This window comes from Crocuta crocuta, unplaced genomic scaffold (assembly GCF_008692635.1).
Source record: "Crocuta crocuta isolate KB4526 unplaced genomic scaffold, BGI_CrCroc_1.0 scaffold73, whole genome shotgun sequence".
Taxonomy (NCBI): domain Eukaryota; kingdom Metazoa; phylum Chordata; class Mammalia; order Carnivora; family Hyaenidae; genus Crocuta; species Crocuta crocuta.
Window position 1 is genome coordinate 6760930 of NW_027529443.1, and position 20418 is coordinate 6781347.

General features: G+C 35.2%; 1 protein-coding gene across 1 annotated transcript in view; it reads right to left on the reverse strand.

The window, feature by feature from the left end:
* Nucleotides 1–20418, reverse strand: part of LOC144228656 (phospholipid-transporting ATPase ABCA3-like) — a 120151-nt gene that overhangs the window by 25190 nt on the left and 74543 nt on the right. The window contains exons 16-20 of the mRNA XM_077760563.1: nt 19745–19964; nt 15892–16056; nt 7578–7762; nt 3771–3893; nt 3153–3347 (exon numbers count right to left, since the gene is read on the reverse strand). Coding sequence (XP_077616689.1) covers nt 3153–3347; nt 3771–3893; nt 7578–7762; nt 15892–16056; nt 19745–19964 — 888 coding nt within the window. The remainder of the gene's footprint in view (nt 1–3152; nt 3348–3770; nt 3894–7577; nt 7763–15891; nt 16057–19744; nt 19965–20418) is intronic.

Below are 20418 nucleotides of genomic sequence, written 5' to 3' on the forward strand. Positions count from 1 at the left end.
AGAGAATGTATATATATATAGAAAATATTATTTTTAATGTATGCATAAAATAGTCCAATTGATAAATGAATTATTTTGGGGGATACAAAATTTGATATATATTGACGATATCACTTGCATATTTTTGTTCATGTTTATTTTCTACTGACATGATCTTGGGCTAAAAGAAGAGAAATAAACATTTCATGTATTATATGGTGTTTTTTTCTCATATTTCCTATAATTTCTGCCTTACAGAGGTTGCCTCTCTGTCATTTGGTATAAAAATATTCATAATTTTTCTATCTCCATTATAAATGTTATGTGTTAGTATTAAAATGTAATGTGCCTTTTTGTCACTTATGCTCTCAGGCTTGAATTTCACTTTGTTTTATATTAAGGCTGAGACTCTTTTGTGTTTTGAAAAAATTTTAAATATTTTCCGGTATTTATTTCTTTATTTTATTTCTTTATTTTTTTAAAAATTTGAATCCAAGTTACTTAACATATAGCGTAATAATGATTTCAGGAATAGAATTTAGTGATTCATCACTTACATATAACACCCAGTGCTCATCCCAACAAGTGTCCTCCTTAATGTTCCTTTCTCATTTAGCCCATCCTCCCTCCCAACACCTGGCCAGCAACCTTCAGTTTGTTCTCTGTATTTAAAAGCCTCTTACGGTTTGTTTCCCTCTCCGTTTTTATATTATTTTTGCTTCCTTTCCCTTATGTTCATCTGTTCTGTATCTTAAATTCCACATGAGTGAAATCATATATTTGCCTTTCTCTCTTTTCACTTAGCATAATACAATATCATTCCATCCACATTGTTGCAAATGGCATGATTTCATTCATTTTTTTTTTTTATCACCGAATAGTATTCCATTGTATATACATGCCACTCTTCTTTATCCATTCATCAGTCAATGGGCATTTAGGCTCTTTCCATACTTTGGCTACTGTCGACAGTGCTGCTATAAACATTGGGGTGCATGTGTCTCTTTGAAACAGCATACCGGTATCCCTTGGATAAATACATAGTAGTGCAATTTCTGGGTCACAAGGTAGTTCTATTTTTAATTTTTTGAAGAACCTCCACACTGTTTTCTAGCGTGGCTGCACCAGTTTGCATTCCCACCAGCAGTGCAAAAGTGCATTTAGCCTATTGATTACAGAAAGATAAAAATTTAGTGCCACCGTGTTACCTGCACAGTTGGTGTTTCTGGTGATGTTCTCTGATCCTTTCTAGTCTTTGTTGCTTTTTGTCTTTTTTTTCCTCCACTTAAAGAGTCCCCCACTGAAAAGTTTCTTGCAGGGCTGGTTTAGTGGTCAAAAACTCTATTAGTTTTTGTTTGTCTGGGAGGCTCTTTATCTCTCTTTCTATTCTGAATGACAGCCTTGCTGGATAAGAGCATTATTTGGCTGCATATTTTTCCTATTTAGCATGGTGAATATATTCTGCCACTCCTTTCTAGGCTGCCAAGTTTCTGTGGATATATTTGCTCTGAACATGATCTGTCTTTCCTTGTAGGATAGGGACTTTTTTTCCCCTTGCTGTTCTCAGGATTCTTTCTTTGTCTACGTATTTTGTGAATTTGACTATTTTATTTCTTGGTGATGGTCGGCTTTTGTTGTTTTGTGTCCTTCCACAGATTAGGGAAGTTTTCAGCTATAATTTGTTCAAGTAAACCCTCTTCCCCCCTTTCTCTCTCTGTTTATCTTCTGGGACTCCTATGATATGTTTTTTTTTTTTATTAATGTTTATTTTTGAGAGAGTGTGAGCAGGAGAAGGGCACAGAGAAAGGGGAGACACAGGATCTGAAGCAGGCTCCAGGCTCTGAGCTGTCAGCACAGAGCCTGATGAGGGGCTCCAATTCATGAACCGTGAGGTCATGACCTAAGCCGAAGTATGACGCTTAACCGACTAAGCCACCCAGGCACCCAGAATGTTATTATGTTTTAATAAGCTGCAAATAAGTTTCTTTCCCTCTTCTTTTCAGCTTCATTATTTTCCATAGTTTTATCTTCTATATCACTAAGTCACTCCTCTGTGTCATCCATCATCATCATCATGACATCCACTAGGGTTTGCATCTTGGTTATAGCATTTTTAATTTCAGCCTGACTAGATTTTAGTTCTTTTATGTCTGCAGAAAGGGATTTTCTGGTGTCTTATATGTTTTTCTCAAGCCCAGCTAGTGCTTTATGATCACTGTTTTAAATTCTGGTTCAGAAATCTTACTTATATCTGTATGGACTAAATCTTTGACCATGAGTTCTACTTTCTGCTCTTTCTTTTGGGGTGAAATTCTCTGTCTTGTCATTTTGTCTAGAAAAGAAGAAAGAAAAAAGAAAACAAAAACAAAATAGAACAAAACAATAACCTGGGTGTGTTTTGGTCTGCTTGTTAAAAGGATCTTTCAGAAGGTAGTTACTTTTCTACCTGTAGACTTGCAAATTTTTCCCCTTCTCAGGCCTCTGATATACTTGCTGGGTGTTCAGAATGATTTGATAACTATCTAGCTGTGTCTGAGAGACAAGACAAGCTTAGGGTCTCTCTACTCCTCCACCATCTTAACTCTGACCATCTATTTTTCTTATACTCCACATCCAAATTGAGTGCAAATCTTGTCAATATGACTCTTTTCTTACTTTCTTTCTTTTTTTTTTTTTTTAAGAGAGAAATTGTGTGAGATGGGGAGAGGCAGAAGGAGAGAATCTTAAGCAGGCTCTACTCTCAGTGCAGAGCCCAACACAGGGCTCAATCTCATGACCGTGAGATCATGACCTAAGGGGAAATCAAGAGTCAAACACTTAATTGACTGGGGCACCCAGGCACCTTTCAACTTTCTTACTATCTTTCACAACTACTTTTCCTAATCATTGTTTTATATCAAACTCTTAAATATGTCATAGCAGGTTATGTGAAATAACTGCTCTTCCTGTTTCTAGTTTGGCCAGCTTAAAGACACTCATACTTTGTTTCGGCCAGAAAGAATATTTGCCTTTTCCCAAACTCAATATGTTATCATGACGATTATTGTCCCTGGATTCTGTTACTTTTGAGAAAATAATATCCATGCATCCAGCTTCCCTTTCATGTTCCCCACCTACTTGCCCAGTTGCCTCCTTCCGTAGGGTTCCAACTCAGTGATTAGGAGCAGAAATACCTTTCCGATACTTTCGGTGATGCTAAAGCCATCAATTAACACAGCTCCCGATGTTGGGGTCTCCTCTCCAGTCAATATTTTGAATGTAGTGGTTTTTCCAGCTCCACTTAATCCAAGTAACCCAAAGCACTCATATTTTTTTACTACAAGGGAGATACTTCTTACAGCCTTTACAACTGGACACTTATAATAAACCTGAGAAAATTAGAGAAAAAAAAACACCAACAATGTACTGGAGCACTGATTATGGGTCAACCATAACCATAAACTCAGACCCCCGCAGACTGGTACCTGTGACAGTTTCACAAGCATGTTTATCCTCTTAGCCTTCTATTTTTTTTTTAAGATTTATTTTTTAATTGGATTATCTATGTTTTAGGNTTTCTCCTAATCCCGCTATGTGTGCAAACATATGGTATTTGTCCTCTGCCTGGCTTATTTTGCTCAGCATAACACCCTCAAGTTCCATCCATGTTGCTACACATCTTAGCCTTCTATTTTATAAGAATATATACAGATCCTATAGAACTCCAATGAATTAGTAGTAAAAATAAATAAATTCTTGGCAGGGATGGGGAGCTAAAGTTCAGAGCAATGTAGGTTATTGAGTGGCTTTACCTTTCTAAGTTCTTTTAGAACTAGTGGGGTGTTACATAACGTGGTCCATGTCAGGGCTTTCTTTTCTTCATTTTTTACATCTTCATCCTCATAGTCCTTGGTTACTTGGTTGGACACTGCAGACTTTTCAAGACAAGAATCACAGATATAAACACACTTTAGATATCTGGTTTAAAGTGAGTGAATTTTCGAAAGCTGACCCAAGGGAGTAATATCAAATATGTCAGAAAATGTCTTGGGTAATTTCCAAGAGACTTCATACCAATTTCCTAAACTCTCATTCACAAATTTATTCTTGATTTACTTAGATTTGGAAATTATAGTCATGAACAAGTTTTTCCACAGCTAGGAGTAAGCAGTATGTTCTTGCCAACACCATGGATATTTAATGAAAACAAAAGCCACACTGGTACGATTAATTGTTGTTTAGTGTGATTTGTTACAAATAAAATACACTGAAGACACCATGAGGTCCAAGTAAAAAGAAAGAATGAATTCTTTCCTGTTGAAGGAAATCCCTACTATAGGTGAAGTCTGAGCTTGACGAATAAATAAGGATTTACTGAAAGAGGGAAAGTAGGGTGGGGATAGAAGAAAGCTGCTATCAGCAGTGGGAGCTCAGTGAGAGTTATGCAGGAATGAAACAACAGGACATGTTTTGTCAATAGTAATTAGTACTGTTTGAGCGCAATATTTTTTTGGGTGTCTATTTTTGCCTCAAGTATTCATTTATGGAATGGAATAGGAGTGGAGTAGGAGAATGAGCATATATTTAGGTCAGCAAACATGCTAGTCAGCAGAGGAAGAAGAGAGCTGCTTTTTTTATGTTTATTTTTTTATTTTTTAAAAATATTTTTAAGTTCCTTCAATAACTGGCATTTATTAACAATGCATTCTTATTTTAATGTTTCACACAGGCATATCTGCTTTCACTAACTGGCAAATTTTATTTTATTTTGTTTTCTTTTTACAAACAGTTTATTGTCAAGTTGCTTTCCATATAACACCCAGTGCTCATCCCCACAATTGCCCTCGTCCATGCCCGTCTCTCCCCTTCCCTCCACACCCATCAGTCCTCAGTTTGTTCTCAGTATTCAAGAGTCTCTCATGGTTTGCCTCTCTCCCTCTCCCCTACTATTTCCCCCCTTCTTCTACCCCACGGTCCTCCATTAAGTTCCTCCTAATCCTCCTATACATGCAAACATACNGAGTTCTAAATAAATCTGTCACATCCATCTGGTCCAATGTGTCTTTCAAGTCCATTATTTCTTTAGTGACTTTCTGTCTGGTTGAGCTATCCATTGCTGTAAGTGGAGTATTAAAGTCCCCTGCTATTAGCACATTCTTATCTATAAGATTGTTTCTGTTTGTGATTGTTTTAAATATTTAGGTGCTCCCATATTCGGTGCATAGACATTTATGATTGTTAGTTCTTCCTGAGGGATAAACCCTGTAATTATTATGTAGTGCCCTTCTTCATCTCTTGTTATTGTCTTTAATTTAAAGTCCAGTTTGTCTGGACTTTGTTTACTTACTTCTGCTTGCTCTGAGTGTATTTTGCTTTCTTTCCCTAATTTATTGAGGTGGAAGTTTCTATCATTAACTTGGGACTTTTTTCATTAATAATATAAGCAATTAATACTATAAATTTCCATTAAAGCACTGCTCTAGGTGCATTCCACCAATTTTTGATATGTTGTATTTTCATTTTCTTTCAGTTCAAAATATTTTTTTTCCAACTTCCTCTTTGGTCGATGGTTTCCAGAGAAGTGTGTGTTGCTTAATTTCCCAATGTTTATAGAGATTTCCTGTCATATTTCTGTTACTTATAGTTTAATTTCATGATGATCAGAATACATACTCTGCATTATTTCAATTCTTTTAAAATTGCAAATTGTGTATTTTGGTGAAGGTTCTGTGTGCACTGCTCTTATTAGGGGGCATGTTCTATAAATGTCAACTAGATCTAGTTGGTAGATAGTGGCTTACAGTTCTTTACTGATTTTCTGTCTTTGTGTCCTATTGATTAGTGAGGGTGTATGTGGTAGATTACTGGGAATCTGGGAATCCCTATTTCATGTGTCAGAGTCCCATTCTTTTCTAATAAGAGCTATGATCGTGGTATAGCAGTTCTGTCTTGGTTGAGAGTCTGACCTTCCTGGAGCTCAAATCTGAAAATTGGACCTTGATCCTAGTATTCACTTTTCTCGCTCTTCCACTGAATAAAATGAGAGTTCCATTATATGTGATCAAGAAGGTCCTTTCACCCTCACAGTTGGCTTTCAATCTCCTACTATTAACTCTCAACCTTTTATCTTATAAAGAAAGGAGCTTAACAATAGTCTCACAATGCCATTGTTGTTATGGTTGCTATTTTCCCCATATTTCTTGATCCCTTCATATATTCCATCAGTCAGTGCATTCTTTTACTGACATATCATCCCATTTCACCACTGGTGAAAAATTTAACAACTGGACAACTACTTTGTGCCAGAGACTATCTGTGTTTCTTTTGCCACCAGTAACGTGGACCTCATTGACAGCTGAGCAGAGAATCACCTAGTCCTAAAATCCCATCTTCTTATATACTTTCTCAGAACTCTCAGAGCAGTGAAAAATAGGGGAAGACTTTATAAATCAAATATTGTCATAATACTACCATGAAATCTCTCTCCATAATCATTATACTTTTTCATACCTGAAAAAGGGTTCAGGGACTATTGTCCCAACCTAAGAAAGTTAGGGCAGAAAAAAGTGACAAGATAACCTCTGGGCACAAGAAAAAAAAAAAAAACCTCCTGTTTTCTATGCTGATCAGAAACTTAAATTTCTTTTTGTTGTCCTTTTTTGAACCAGACACCTTCTGATTGGAGTAGTAAAATTCATATGGGCTTTGGTGTGAAAGTAGGTAGAACAGGATTTTTAGGTTCTTATGTTGTTCTATTCATTAATTAGTAACTAAACAGGATGCTAAAACTCTGGGTAAATGCTATTCATCCTAATCAAAATTTCAGGTAGTAGAAGAGACCATATGGTCTCAAGATATCCTCCTTTGTGCACAGTAAAGAGATGCAGGCTCTGAGAAATTTATGGCCAAGATCTAGAGCCACCTCAGAATAGCACATAGAGGCAGAATTGAAATAAATGAAGAAAGGTTACAAAGAGACAAATATAGAGGTTTTCTGCCTCAAGAGGTTCAAGTATAGACCAGAAGGGATTGAACTACTGAATGGATGGACCATTAAAATAATTTTTAAAATCCTAAGCAAACACTGAGATTATGTGAAATCATGAGAGCTATGAAAAGCAGCAATTAATAATCTGACTGGTAGAAACCACGAAGCCCTACAATCCTAGACAGTTTTTAAAGTCAATTCCATAATTACAAACCAATACATCTCAAAGAGGGTATGTTCACAAAACGGTGCTTTCTAGTATAGTCAATCAATTACAAATGAAATTTATCCTTATTTGTACAAGATTCAGAGTTTAAGAACCTGAAACTGAATAAATTCAAAAATAAGAAAACTTCATGTAAAAAACAAAAGCTAGATTTCTCTTTAGGCCTTCCACATTAAAATAACATTAGAAAGGATGAAAACAAACAAACAAAAAAAAGAAACTGAACTAAAATGAAAGACTTGTGATTCATATTAGTTCCAGTTAGATCTTGATATAATTGAGTGGTATTTTCTTTATGTAACTTTTCTTTTTATAGAGGTAGGAATATGTAGATTCATACATTTTAATATGGCTTAATAGTGAGCTTTCTTAGAGTTGTATTTAAAGTCTATGTCAGTTACTCACCTTGCCTTTTGTGAATATGTTGTGGACATTAGATATAATTTTATGAAACACAAAGTTTTTCAAGCTCCAGGATGTAGTCTCCACACACAAAAGCAAAAGGAGATAAAATAAGCCCAAGACAGCCAATGCAATCAAAAATTGTGCAATCCCATATTCTCCAAAACTATAGATATTGTTCTCAATAGCTGAGGATGATAAAAGAGATAGCCTTACTTTAAAAACTGATATGAAGTCTAAACAACACTAAAGTTAAGAAATATAAATCAAAAAGAGTTTTAAGTTAGATTTTAAAAAGTATAGAGTGATTATCTTAATATTTTATTCATCTGTTTTGATTTTTCTGGATATTTATGGTTTTTATAAAAGTTCTCCTGCCAGTGATTTTTTTCCTCTAGTTTTTACCAGTTTGGATGGGAGACAACATTACCACACATTCTATGAATTTTAAAGGCTGAGCCTCCATGAACAGAATGCTTAGTAATTAAATAAAGCAAACAAAATGAAGGTATTTGGTATATCTAACCATTCTTGTAAGCCATGCCAAATAATTAAAGTCATTTAAAGTGAGAAAAATTCTTATTCTATAAATAGGTAAAAGTTTAAGTAGGACTAATCTCACTTAGCATCGTGTGCTTAAGTTTGACCCATGTTGTCTCAAATGGGAGGATATCTTGTTTCCATGAATGAATAACATTCTATTGTGTTTATCTACCATATCATTTGGGTTGTTTTAATATCTTGGCTGTTGTGAATAATGCTGTGATATATACATGCAAGTGCATATTTCTTGTCAAATTCTGTTTTCATTTCCTTTTGTCATTTACCTAGAAGTGGAATTGCTGGATCATACAGTAGGTCTATTTTTAGCTTTTTGAAGAACCTCCATATTGTTTTCCATAGTGGTTGGTTTAATTTACATTCCCACCAACAATGTATAAATGTTCCCTTTTACCACATCTTTGCCGGGACCTGTTGTCTTCTGTCTTCTTGATAATAGCCATTCTAATAGATATGAAGTGATATTTCATTGTGGTTTTGATTTGCATTTCCCTGATGATTATTGATTTTGAGCATCTTCTCATATGCCTGTTGGTCATTTTGATGTCCTCTTTACAAAGATGTCTGTTATGTTTTTCTGCCCATTTAAAACATTAGATTGTTCCTTTTGTTACTAAATTTCCTATATTTTTTATATTTTTTTAAAATATTAACCTCTTATCTGATATATGGTTTGCAAAAATTTTCTACCATCTTCTAGGTTGTTCTTACATTTTGTAATATAGTATAACCCTAATACTGTGAACATAGGCAATAACACTAAGTAAAGCAAAAGCAGGAACAAATTATAAAAAGAAGATCTTAAAAATGAACAAAATAGAAATTTTAAAATTTAAATATTAAATTTCAAATAGGGGTGCCTGGGTGGCTCAGTTGGTTAAGTGATCAACTTCAGCTCAGGTCACTATCTCACAGTTGGTGGGTTCAAGCCCCACATCAGGCTCTGTGCTGACAGCTCAGAGCCTGGGGCCTGCTTTGGATTCTGTGTTTTCCTCTCTCTTTGTCCCTCCCCCACTTGAGGTCTGCTTCTCTCTCTCTCTCTCTCTCTCTCTCAAAAGTAAAAAAAATTAAAAAATATAAATTTCATATAAACAGCTTAATTATATACCTTTGTAAACTTTATTCTAAAAAGAAAAAGATGAAGCAAATATTTGCTTTGAAGTTTGAAAAAGGACAAGAAACTTAAAAATACTGCTATTAACAGCAGAAATTTGAAAAGAGTTAAAGGGAAAAATAAAAACAAAGTGTGATTCCTGGCAATGATGTATATTGCCTTTGGTAAGGAAGAGTCAGAAAAAAATAAAAGAACCCCTCCCCTCAAATATACTATATTAGGAAGGAGAAAATAGATATGGCTTACAATTATAGAAGAAAATAAAATAATCACATTCAGCTTTATGTCAATGACTGGAAATCAGAATTTTTTTCTCATAAATTATATTTTATAGCAACTTTATTTTCAATTTCTTTTCCTTTCTTTCTTTCTCTTTTATTATTTATTTTATTTTTATTTNGAGAGAGAGGGACAGAGCAAATTGGGAGAAGATCAAGGGAGAGGGAGGTAATCTCAAGCAGGTTCCACTTTCAGCATGGAGCCCAAGGCAGGGCTTGATCTCAAGACAGAGAGATCATGACTTGAGCCAAAATCAAGAGTCAGATGCTTAACTGACTGAGCCACCCAAGCGCTCTGCACTTTTTTTTTTAAGAAAAAAGATATTTTAAAAATTCCAGTCAGTTAACATGCAGTGTAATATTAGTTTTAGTTATACAATATAGTGATTCACCACTTTTATACAACATCCAGTGCTCACCACAACTGCACTCCTTAATCCACATCACCTGTTTAACCCATTCCCCATCTACCTCCCCTCCAGTGCCCTTAGTTTGTTATTTATAGGTAAGAGTCTGCTTCTTGGTTTGTCTCTTTTTTTCCTTTGTTCATCCCTTTAGTTTACTAAATTCCACATATGTGTGAAATCACACAGTATTTGTTTACTCTTATTTTGTTTAGCATAATACTCACCAGCTCCATCCATATTGCAAATGGCAAGATTTCACTTTTTATGTATGCATAATATTCCATTATGTGTGTGTATCTATATGTATATGTATATATACATACATACCACATCCTTTTATCCATTCAACATTTGAAGGACATTTGAGCTGCTTCCATAATTTGGCTCTTGTAGATAATGCTACTATAAACATTGGGGTGCATATATCCCTTTGAATTAGTATTTTTGTATTCTTTGAGCACATACCTAGTGGTACAATTATGGGATCATAGGGTAGTTCTATTTTTAACTTCCTAAAAAACTTCCATACGGTTTTCCAGAGAGTTTGCATTCCCACCAACAGTGCAAGAGGGTTCCCCTTTCTCCATATCTTTGCCAACACCTGTTGTTTCTTGTGTTGTTCATTTTAGCCATTCTGACAGATGTGAGGTGCTATCTCATTGTAGTTTTGATTTGTATTTTCCTGATGATCAGTGATGATGAGCATCTTTTCATGCGTCTGTTAGCCATCTGGATGTCCACTTTGGGAAAATGTCTACTCATGTCTTCTCATTTTTTAATTGGATCATTTTTTTTTTTTTGGTGTTGAGTTTGTTAAGTTCTTTATAGATTTTGGATACTAACCCTTTATGTCAGATATGTCAATTGCAAATATCTTCTCCCATTCCATAGGTTGCCTTTTAGTTTTGTTGTTTCCTTCTCTGTGCAGAAGCATTTTATTTTGATGAAGTCCCAAGAGTTTACTTTTGCCTTTGTTCCCTGTGCCTCAGGAGACATATCTAGAAGGAAGTTGTTATGACCAATGTCAAAGAGATTACTGCCTGTGTTCTCCCCTAGGATTTTTATGGTTTCAGGCCTCACATTTAGGTCTTTAATCCATTTTGAATTTATTTTTGTGTATGGTGTAAAAAAGTAGTCCAGTTACATTCTTTTCCATGTTGCTGTCCAGTTTTCCCAATGCCATTTGTTGAAGAGACTGTCTTTTTCCCATTGGATATTCTTTCCTGCTTTGTTCAAGGTTAATTGACCACATAGTTGTGAGTTCAGAATAAATAATTTTTTTAAGAAAATATAAATTACCATTCCTATTATGTAGACTGAACCATGGAAAGAATAGATCCATAACTGAAGAAATTGTTAAAAATCTCCCTGGAAAAATTTGACAAGTTTAGACAACTTCACAAGTTTAGCTCCCTCAAGAATCAAATAATTCCCATGTTACTTAAAAAATTTCAGAGTTCTCATTTTCAAATGGCCAGTGAGCACACACACTTGCATCTTCCCTTTCCTCAAGTCCCTTTCAAATGTCATCAAAGGTATGCAAAAAAGTATAAATCCATAGCAACATGGAGAATGGAAGTGGAGGAAATAAAGGGAGTCAGATAACTTGAAATTTTGATGACTTTTTGTAAGAAGGAAAGATGACTGGGTGATGGTGGTGGATAAACTAGAGAAGAAAAAAAATTGTGGCCCTAAGAGACAAAATCTCAGAAGCTTTAAATGAAATTTTGCTATTGTGGTCTTGGGAAAAAGTATTTAGGGTATTTAATAAAAGAGTTGTACAGCTTTATTTCTATCTTATACTAGCCGTATTAAGCCTCTATTCTGTTCTTTAAACACATATGGTTTGTCTCTAATTTGAAGCATTTGTTCTTGCTCTTCCATCAGTCTGAAATATCATTCACCCAGCTCTTCACTTGCTAGTTCAATCTCATTCTTTTTTAAAAAATATGATTTATTGTCAAATTGGTTTCCATATGACACCCAGTGCTCTTCCCAAAAAGTGCCCTCCTCAATGTCCATCACCCTCAATCTCATATTTTTAGTCATCAGATCCAATACCACTCTGCAGAGATGTCCTCTATATATGTTCTGTTAGAAGCGGGGCTAAGTTATTCTATCTTATTATCTCACTTATCCTGCTTATTGCTTTATTTCCAAATGCAACTATTGTGTTTAATTTTTTTCACCTGTCCCAACCCTTGGACTATAGGCCCTATGAAACCAGGGACTTGTCTGTCTTCTTCAGTATTATATCAGTATAGAAAGTACAGGAAAAAGGAAGCATTCAAGAAAGAAAATAAAGAAGAGATGGAGGAAAAGTGATAAATGAAATTATAGGTTGTTTCCTAGAACTAAATGAGGGCTAGAGACTTTGGGTTGAAATTGCCATCAAGTGATAAGCAGAATTAAGGGTGGGGGAAATTCCCTGGATAGTTCATGGTAAAATTTCACAACACCAAAAGATAATGATTTTCTGAAGGTAGAAGTTTTCAGAGAAAACTTCTTTCTGCAAAGAAAATAAAATCAGATTGACTAATCCGAGTCTTTTTAAGTAATATGGTTTAACATCAGAAAATCAATTAACTTAATACATCATATTAAAAAAATAAAGGACAAAACCCCCATATGATACTCAAAGACACAGATAAAGCACTTGATCCCATTCATGACAAAAACTTTTAACTAGAAATAGAATGAACCTCCCTCAGACTGATAGAGAATCTATGAAAAACTTAACAGCTAAAAAATCATACTTAATGGTGAATGACTGGATTACCTTCCAGTTAAGACTTGGAACAGGCAAGGATGTTTACTCCCATCACTACTATTCAACATTGTACTGGAAGTTCTAGTCAGTAAAATGAAGATATAGAAAATAAAAAATTAAAGAAGCCTTGACTTTGAAAGAAAAAAGTAAGGGTATTTACAAATAACATAATCCTCCATAAAAATATATCTTAAGTAATCCACAAGAAACTACCAGAACTAATAAATGAGCTAATTAAGTGCACAGGATTTAAGACCAAAAAGTCAGAGTATTTTGAATATAAACAAAAAAGTCATTTGGATTTCTATGCACTAGCAGTGAGTAGAAGATAAAATTAAGAAAACAATTTCAAGATTTCTTTGACTATTTGGCATCTTTGGTGCATCCATACAAATTTTAGGATTATTTGTTCTGTGAAAAATGCTGGTGGTATTTTGATAGGAATTGTATTAAATGTGTAGACTGCTTTGGATAGTATGGACATTTTAACAATATTGTTCTTCCAATCTATGAGCATGGAATGTCTTTCCATTTCTTTGTGTCATCTTCAATTTCTTTCATCAGTGTTTTATAGCTTTCAGAGTACAGGTCTTTCACCTCTTTGGTTAGGTTTATGCCTAGTTATCTTATTGTTTTTTTCCCAATTGTAAATTGGATTCATTCTTTAGTTCTTCTTTCTGCTGTTTCATTATCAGTGTATAGAAATCAAACAAATTTCTGTTATGTTGATTATGTATCCTGTAACTTTAATGAATTCATATAAAAGTTCTAGCAGTTTTTTGATGGTCTTTTGGGGTTTTCAATTTGGAGTATCATGTAATCTGCAAATAGCAAAAGTTTTACTTTGCAGATTTGGATGCCTTTTATTTCTTTTTGTTATCTGATTGCTGATGCTAGGACTTCTAGTTGAATAAAAACTCTATAAAAATTCAACTTCTGTGTTGAATAAAAATGCAAGAGTGGACATCTTTGTCTTCTTCCTGACCATCCTCGTCTTCCTGATCATATTTTATTTTACTGACTATAACTTCCAGTTTTTCCACATTGAGAATGATAGTAGCTGTGGGTTTTTTATCTATGGGCTTTATTATGTTGAGATATGTTGTCTTTAACCCTACTTTGTTGAGGTTTTTATCAAGAATGGATGTTGTACTTTGTCAAATGCCTTTTCTGCATCTACTTAAATGATCATATGATTCTTATCCTTTTTTTATTAATGTGGTGTATCATGTTTCTTGATTTTTGAATATTGAACCATATTTGAAACCCAGGAATAAATCCTACTTGATCATGGTGGATGATTTTCCCCCCACTTTTGAAAAAGTTGTTTATTTATTTTGTGTGTGAGAGAGAAAGAGGGTGAAGGGGCAGAGAGAGAGGGAGGGAGAGAATCCCAACCAGGCTCTGAGTTGTCTGTGCAGCATTTGACGTGGGGCTCAGTCTCATGAACCATGAGATCATGACCTGAGCAGAAATCAAGAGTTGGACACTTAACCAACTGAGCCACCCAGGGTGACTTCCCTGAGTTTTTATTAAATTCCAGCTAGTTAACATACAGTGCAATTGCACTATTAGGTATTTACCCAAAATACTGATCTGAAGGGATATGTGCACTTCAATGTTTACAGCAGCATTATCAACAACAGCCAAATTATGGAAAGAACCCAAATGTCCACTGAGTGATGAATGGGTAAAGATGTGGTATGTATATACAATGGAATATTGCTTGCCATAAAAAGTAATGAAGTTTTGCCATTGGCAACAACGTGGATAGAACTAGAGAGTCTCATGTCAAGTGAAATAAGTCAATCAGTGAAAGACAAGTACCATATGATTTCACACATACATGGAGTTTAAGAAACAAAACAGATGAACATATGAGGGGACAAAGAGAGAGAAGCAAACCATAAAACAGACTGTTAACTATAGAGAACAAATTGATGGTTACCAGAGGGGAGGTGAGTGGGGGCATGTGTGAAATAGGTGATGGGGATTAGGAATGCACTTGTTGTGATGAGCACCAGGTGTTGTATGGAAGTGTTCAATCACTAAATTCTATTCCTGAAACTAATATTACACTGTATGTTAACTAACTAGAATTTTAATAAAAACTTGAAAAAGAAAAAACATTATTGTAAATGAAAGAATGTGGATAAAAGTTGATTCTATTTATATGAAATAAACAGAAATATCTGTTAATAGGCTGTGGATGCCTCTCGGCTGGATAGGGTAATGAAGATTAATGGCAAACAGCCTGAGGATTCTTTTCTCAAGTGATGGAAATAATCTAACATTGGTTTGTGGTAATGATTGCACAACTATATGTTTCCTAAAATTACTAAGTAAAATAAATAAATAAATTAAAACTGGTGACTATGGTATGTAAATGATAATTTTAAAAGGAAGAGAGAGGAATTTATGGTCAAAATATGATACAAACTAAAAGGTGACATAATTTTTCTTATTCAGGGATTGTATGAAAATATAATCCATTTGATCTTAATAATTATATTTCAACCCATACCGATTTAGTGACATATGATTACATTTTTTCTTTCTGTGGCTACACATAAACTATTTCATTCCAGAATTACACACACACACACACACACACACAGAGTAAATATGCTTGTTATTTCTCAACTAAAAAAATCAATTTGAAATATGAAGTCAGCCTAAAATATGGAAAATTTACTAGAATGCTTTTATTTTTTCCAGATTTTGATCTGGCTGTGAATTTACCTTTCTTTATTTGTGTGACACATAGAGCTTAGTGTCTCTAAGAGAACTTATTTAATGTTGAGTTTAATGTTGAGTTTAAGTAAGAAGCTCAGTTTCCTCATTTATAAAATTGAGACAATAGTTAACTTGTAGGTGTTGTAAAGATTTAAAATAAATCTCTATGTATGTAAAGCTACTTTTACATAGTACGTGGGTTAGTAGTAGTAATTCATTCTAAATCTGGTGGTGACTTCACAAAATTTGTCTTGGATTTTATTTTGAGGCTTCTTTTTCTTCCCTCCAGTCTGTGAAAATAACTTTGGTACAGAAAAGCACTCAAAACAGCAAACCTGACTTTCTCCATTGGAGGAAGGGACAAGTTCATCTTCCACAATATAATCTTAAATGTGGACACCTAGAAAAGAATAGATTGGTTTTAAGGACCTAGGGAACCCCAGATACTCACGTGGTTTACTGCAGTTCACGTATATATTTTGAACTCGACTGGTACACCACTTTTTCACCTCATAGTTATCAAAGAATCTGCTGATACTCATTGCAAAGTTGAAACCAGGAAGCACTATTAATATACTATCTATGAGGGTTTTGGTGTAGTGAGCAAAATCCTTTTCTATGATTAAAAAGATGATTAGATATAATCATAAGAAAATAATGAATGTCCCATAACAACAAACTTCCTCTAAATGATTAAACCATTCATATGGTAAACCAAAGAATTACCAATCTAACAGATTATCATTGAGAAAACACTAGGTATTAAGTCACTAAACTTGTTCATAGATTTGTCAATTACAGAGTTCAATAGGAAGCTTTTGCTAACAGTATTTCTCTGGGATCTGTTTTCTTTCCTCTTTATGTGTGGGTCTGCTATTAAAATCCCCATATCTTACCCCTATATCTTTCTACTCTTCTCTGTTTCCCATATATGATACAAAATGGAAAATCATGGGATTATAAATTCTAAAATTTCTTGCTAGCCCAATGAGCTATTTGAAAAGTTTAGTTTTTAATCCCTGATGTCTACAGTGGTATTATCAACAATAGCCAAATTTTGGAAAGAGCCTAAATGTCCATCAATTGATGAATGTATAAAGAAGATATGAGATAAACACATACCCATACACACAATGGAAGATCATTCATCAAAAAAGAATGAAATCTTGGGGCGCCTGGGTGGCTCAGTTGGTTAAGTGTCCAACTCTAGGTTTCGGCTCAGGTCATGATTTCACAGTTCATGAGTTCAAGACCTGCATCGGGCTCTGTGCTAACAGTGTGGAACCTGCTTGGGATTTTCTGTCTCCCTGTTTCTCTGCCCCTCCCTTGCTTGCTCTCTCTGTCTCTCTCAAAATAAGTGAATAAACTTAAAGAAATAAAATCTTGCTATTTGCCATAACATGGATGGAGCTAGAGAGTATTATGTTAAGTGAAATAAGTCATTCAGAGAAAGACAAATACCCTATGATTTCACTCATGTGTGGAATTTAAGAAAAAAACAGATGAACATGGTTGGGGGGAAGAGAGAGGCAAACCGGGAAACAGACTTTTAACTACAGGGAACAAACTGAGGGTTGCTGGATGGAAGGCAGGTGGAGGATGGGCTAAAAGGGTGATGGGTATTATGGAGGGCACTTGTTGTGATGAGTACTGAGGTACTGTATGTAAGAGATGAATCACTAAATTCTATACCTGAAACAAACCAAAAGAGAATTGTTTGCAAAAAACTCCCAGTTTTAAATCTAGTGTTTGTTGTTATTTTAAGTGGGAGTTCAATTCACTATTTTCTTTTCTTTTTAAGTAGGTTCCACTCCCAGTGGCCTGGCATGGAGCCAGATGCAGGGCTTGAACTCACGACTCTCAGATGAAGGTTTGAGCTAGATCAACAGTCTGATTTTTGACCTACTGAGCCACCCAGGCACTCCCAACTCACCATTTTCATTCCTTCATCCTCTGAACATGGAAATCTACACTGAAATTCTACTTGCCAAATCCAATAGCCTGTGTGACATTTCTTCTATTTGTCTCTTCAAATCAATACTCCACCCTTCTCCATTACATTTTGTGTCCTGGGAGGATTATGTGTATACACTAAATGAAGGGACTTCTTTACTTGCTGGCTTCTGGTTGGTCTAGACTCATGCGAAACCCTGGCTGGGAAGAGGGATGTTTCACTAGTAGGTTCACTTTGTGAAAATTTATCAAGCTGTGTGCCTTTATGGTCTCTGGGCTTTTCTTTTTGCAAGCTATACTTCAGTAAAAGAGCTCTGTTTGACTGTCATCTATAGAGTGAAGACCATGGTAAGGTTTGTTGCAATGGAATTTGGTTCCTTGATATCAGCAGGAATAATAGGAACCTAGAAAGTAGAAGCCAGGTGGCACAACTTAACTATTAGAAACAAGGTGGGAAACATTACCACAACAAGAAACAGGGACAGAATGCTAGTCAGATTTTTTTTTTCAACCACAGAAATGGATTTTCTAAACACAGGGTCTCTTGCAGATAGATTTTATCTTAATCCAAGAAGAAAATCAACAGGTCCATTAAACCACACTCCAAGAGAAGAGTCATCATTATTAGATGCTGGAATTCAGAAAGCCCATAGTATCTGGGTTTTAGATAAAGCAAAATCAAGGTTGCTACTTTAGTATGCCCCAGGTGGTAGATAGTGCTGATTCCTCTAGATTAAGATAATACACCATGGCCAGACAATAAAGTCTCAGAAATGAATATAATAATTCATTTAATGGACATTAAATTTATATAATGGACATTCTACTCCACTCTTACCTTCTGTTAGGAGAATCTGAGGAATTTATAATCTGGCTGCCTATAGGGAAGAGGATTCATTGAGGGAGAAGGGATGGACAGCCTGCTATGAGAAATATCCTTCAGTTCTACCTGGGGTCAAGTAAAATAAGTGGATGTTGGTGAAAGGGTCCTAAGGTTTTAAGTTACTAGCAGAGGAAAATTTTACAAAAGAAATATACACAAGGCAGAATGGGTAACATGAACAATTAATAAGGCAGACCACTGGTAGAATCTATATGTAATATAAAAGTGATTGACAACAGTATCATTATTTTAGAGAATGAGCAAGAACGCATAACTCTACTTGATTTTTAGCCTACTATTCAGGGGCTCAAGTCTTCCCCACATAGCATGATACTACTCCTTGGGGAGGTGTACAAAAGAATAAAAAAGCTATGCCTGGTTCACACACTCGTTTTCATTTTGTGGAAGGCCAAGGCATAACATTTGGGAATGAATCTGGAAGCCTCTTTTAGTAGGGTTCTGCCACTTAAAGCAGGGTTGAGTAGATGAATACACTTCAAAATTCATGTTTATAGAGAAATTTAAAAAGGAATGTTATAAAAACAAATAAATAAATCCTATTTGTGATCATCACCAGCAGAGTCCACCTTTGCTTAAATTTCATAATCAGAGAAGGAAAATGGGAAAATCCAACTCCTGGAATCCTGCTGAAACCCGGCCTGAAAGGAAGGGAAATTTTTAATGACGATTATACAGTAAAACCTTGGATTGCGAGTAACTTATTCTGCGAGTGTTCCACAAGATGAGCAAAGATTTCTAATAAATTTTAACTTGATAAATGAGCGATGTCTTGCAGTATGAGTAGTATGTGATGCCAAACATCACATGATCACAACTGAGCCAATAGGTCTTGAAATTCGTTTTGAGGTACAAGTGCTTTGGATTACAAACATGTTTCCATAACGAATTATGCTCACAAACCAAGGTTTTTCTGTATTTGTTGCACATTTTATTGTTTCCTCCGGAAGAAAATTCTCCTTAGGAGGCTCAAGATGATATGTTTCATTAAATTAGGGAAGACTCATTCCATAAGACCTTCCACTCACCAGTCTCCTCACCTTGCTCCAAAGTGCTAACGATGGTAAAAACTGAAGAATCATGTCTCAAGGTGGGGGTGGGGAGGATCTTTCAAAAGAAATAAATCTTCTGCATACTTGTAACCTCTTACTCTTCTAACTCTTTCTTCATGAGGCTAGAGTGATACTGAGTCCAGCTCCTTTAAAGGGCTTAAATTCTCTTTTTCTTTCTTCCTTTCTCTTCCCCATTTCCTTTCTCCCTCCTTCTCTCATTCAATCTCTATCTCTCAACATGCCCACTTGATAAATATTTGCTAATTTCCAAAAAGCACAGGTTTTCATATTCTTGGAAAGCAAGTATTTAGCAATTATTATTTTTATCCTCAAGTTCTTTCATTTTCATTTATCTAATGTATTTCGTGGGGAAAGGGAAAATTGTGTGATGTCCTTACCATGGTATTGTCTTATGAAGTATATGCTGAGACTGAAAATAGTTGAAAAGTAGTTAAAGAGGGTGAGCTTGATGTAGGCAGCAGTACTACTAGAAAACAGGAAGCTTCCAAGATACATAAGAGGAACAACAGACCAACCATACAGCAAAAGGATCATCATGGTGTCCAGAAAGTTGTAATTTGTAACAAATGCATCCACTTTGCAGAACGTGAACACTACCTGAGACACAGAGTGCAGAGGTAAGTGCAAGTGAAGGACATTGTGCAAGTCAAGCCAGAACACTTAGAAAACAGCAAGCACTGCCTTCATGAGAGCACCGAACTATTCATTACTTAAATCACTTTAGCCATTAAAAAAAAAAGCCTTAGCTTGTGAACTTGAAGTAAACTACCTCTTCCCCCAGTACCTCTTGTACAGAAAGGAACTTTACCTCCTTTATCCATGTGTTTACCCCTGTATCCATGTGTTTACCCCAATTATTTACCTTCACATCTCCCTCACCCTCAAATATCCAACTAAAATAAAATTAAAAAGTTGCAAAGTTCAGTAATGAGCAAAACATCATATTCAAAGATGCTATACCATCCTTGCTTGCTCTGTATACCATACCCTCGATGTCTAAGATTGAGTGCCTGAGTAAATACTAGTTCTGTTTGCAGACTCAGCCAGCTTG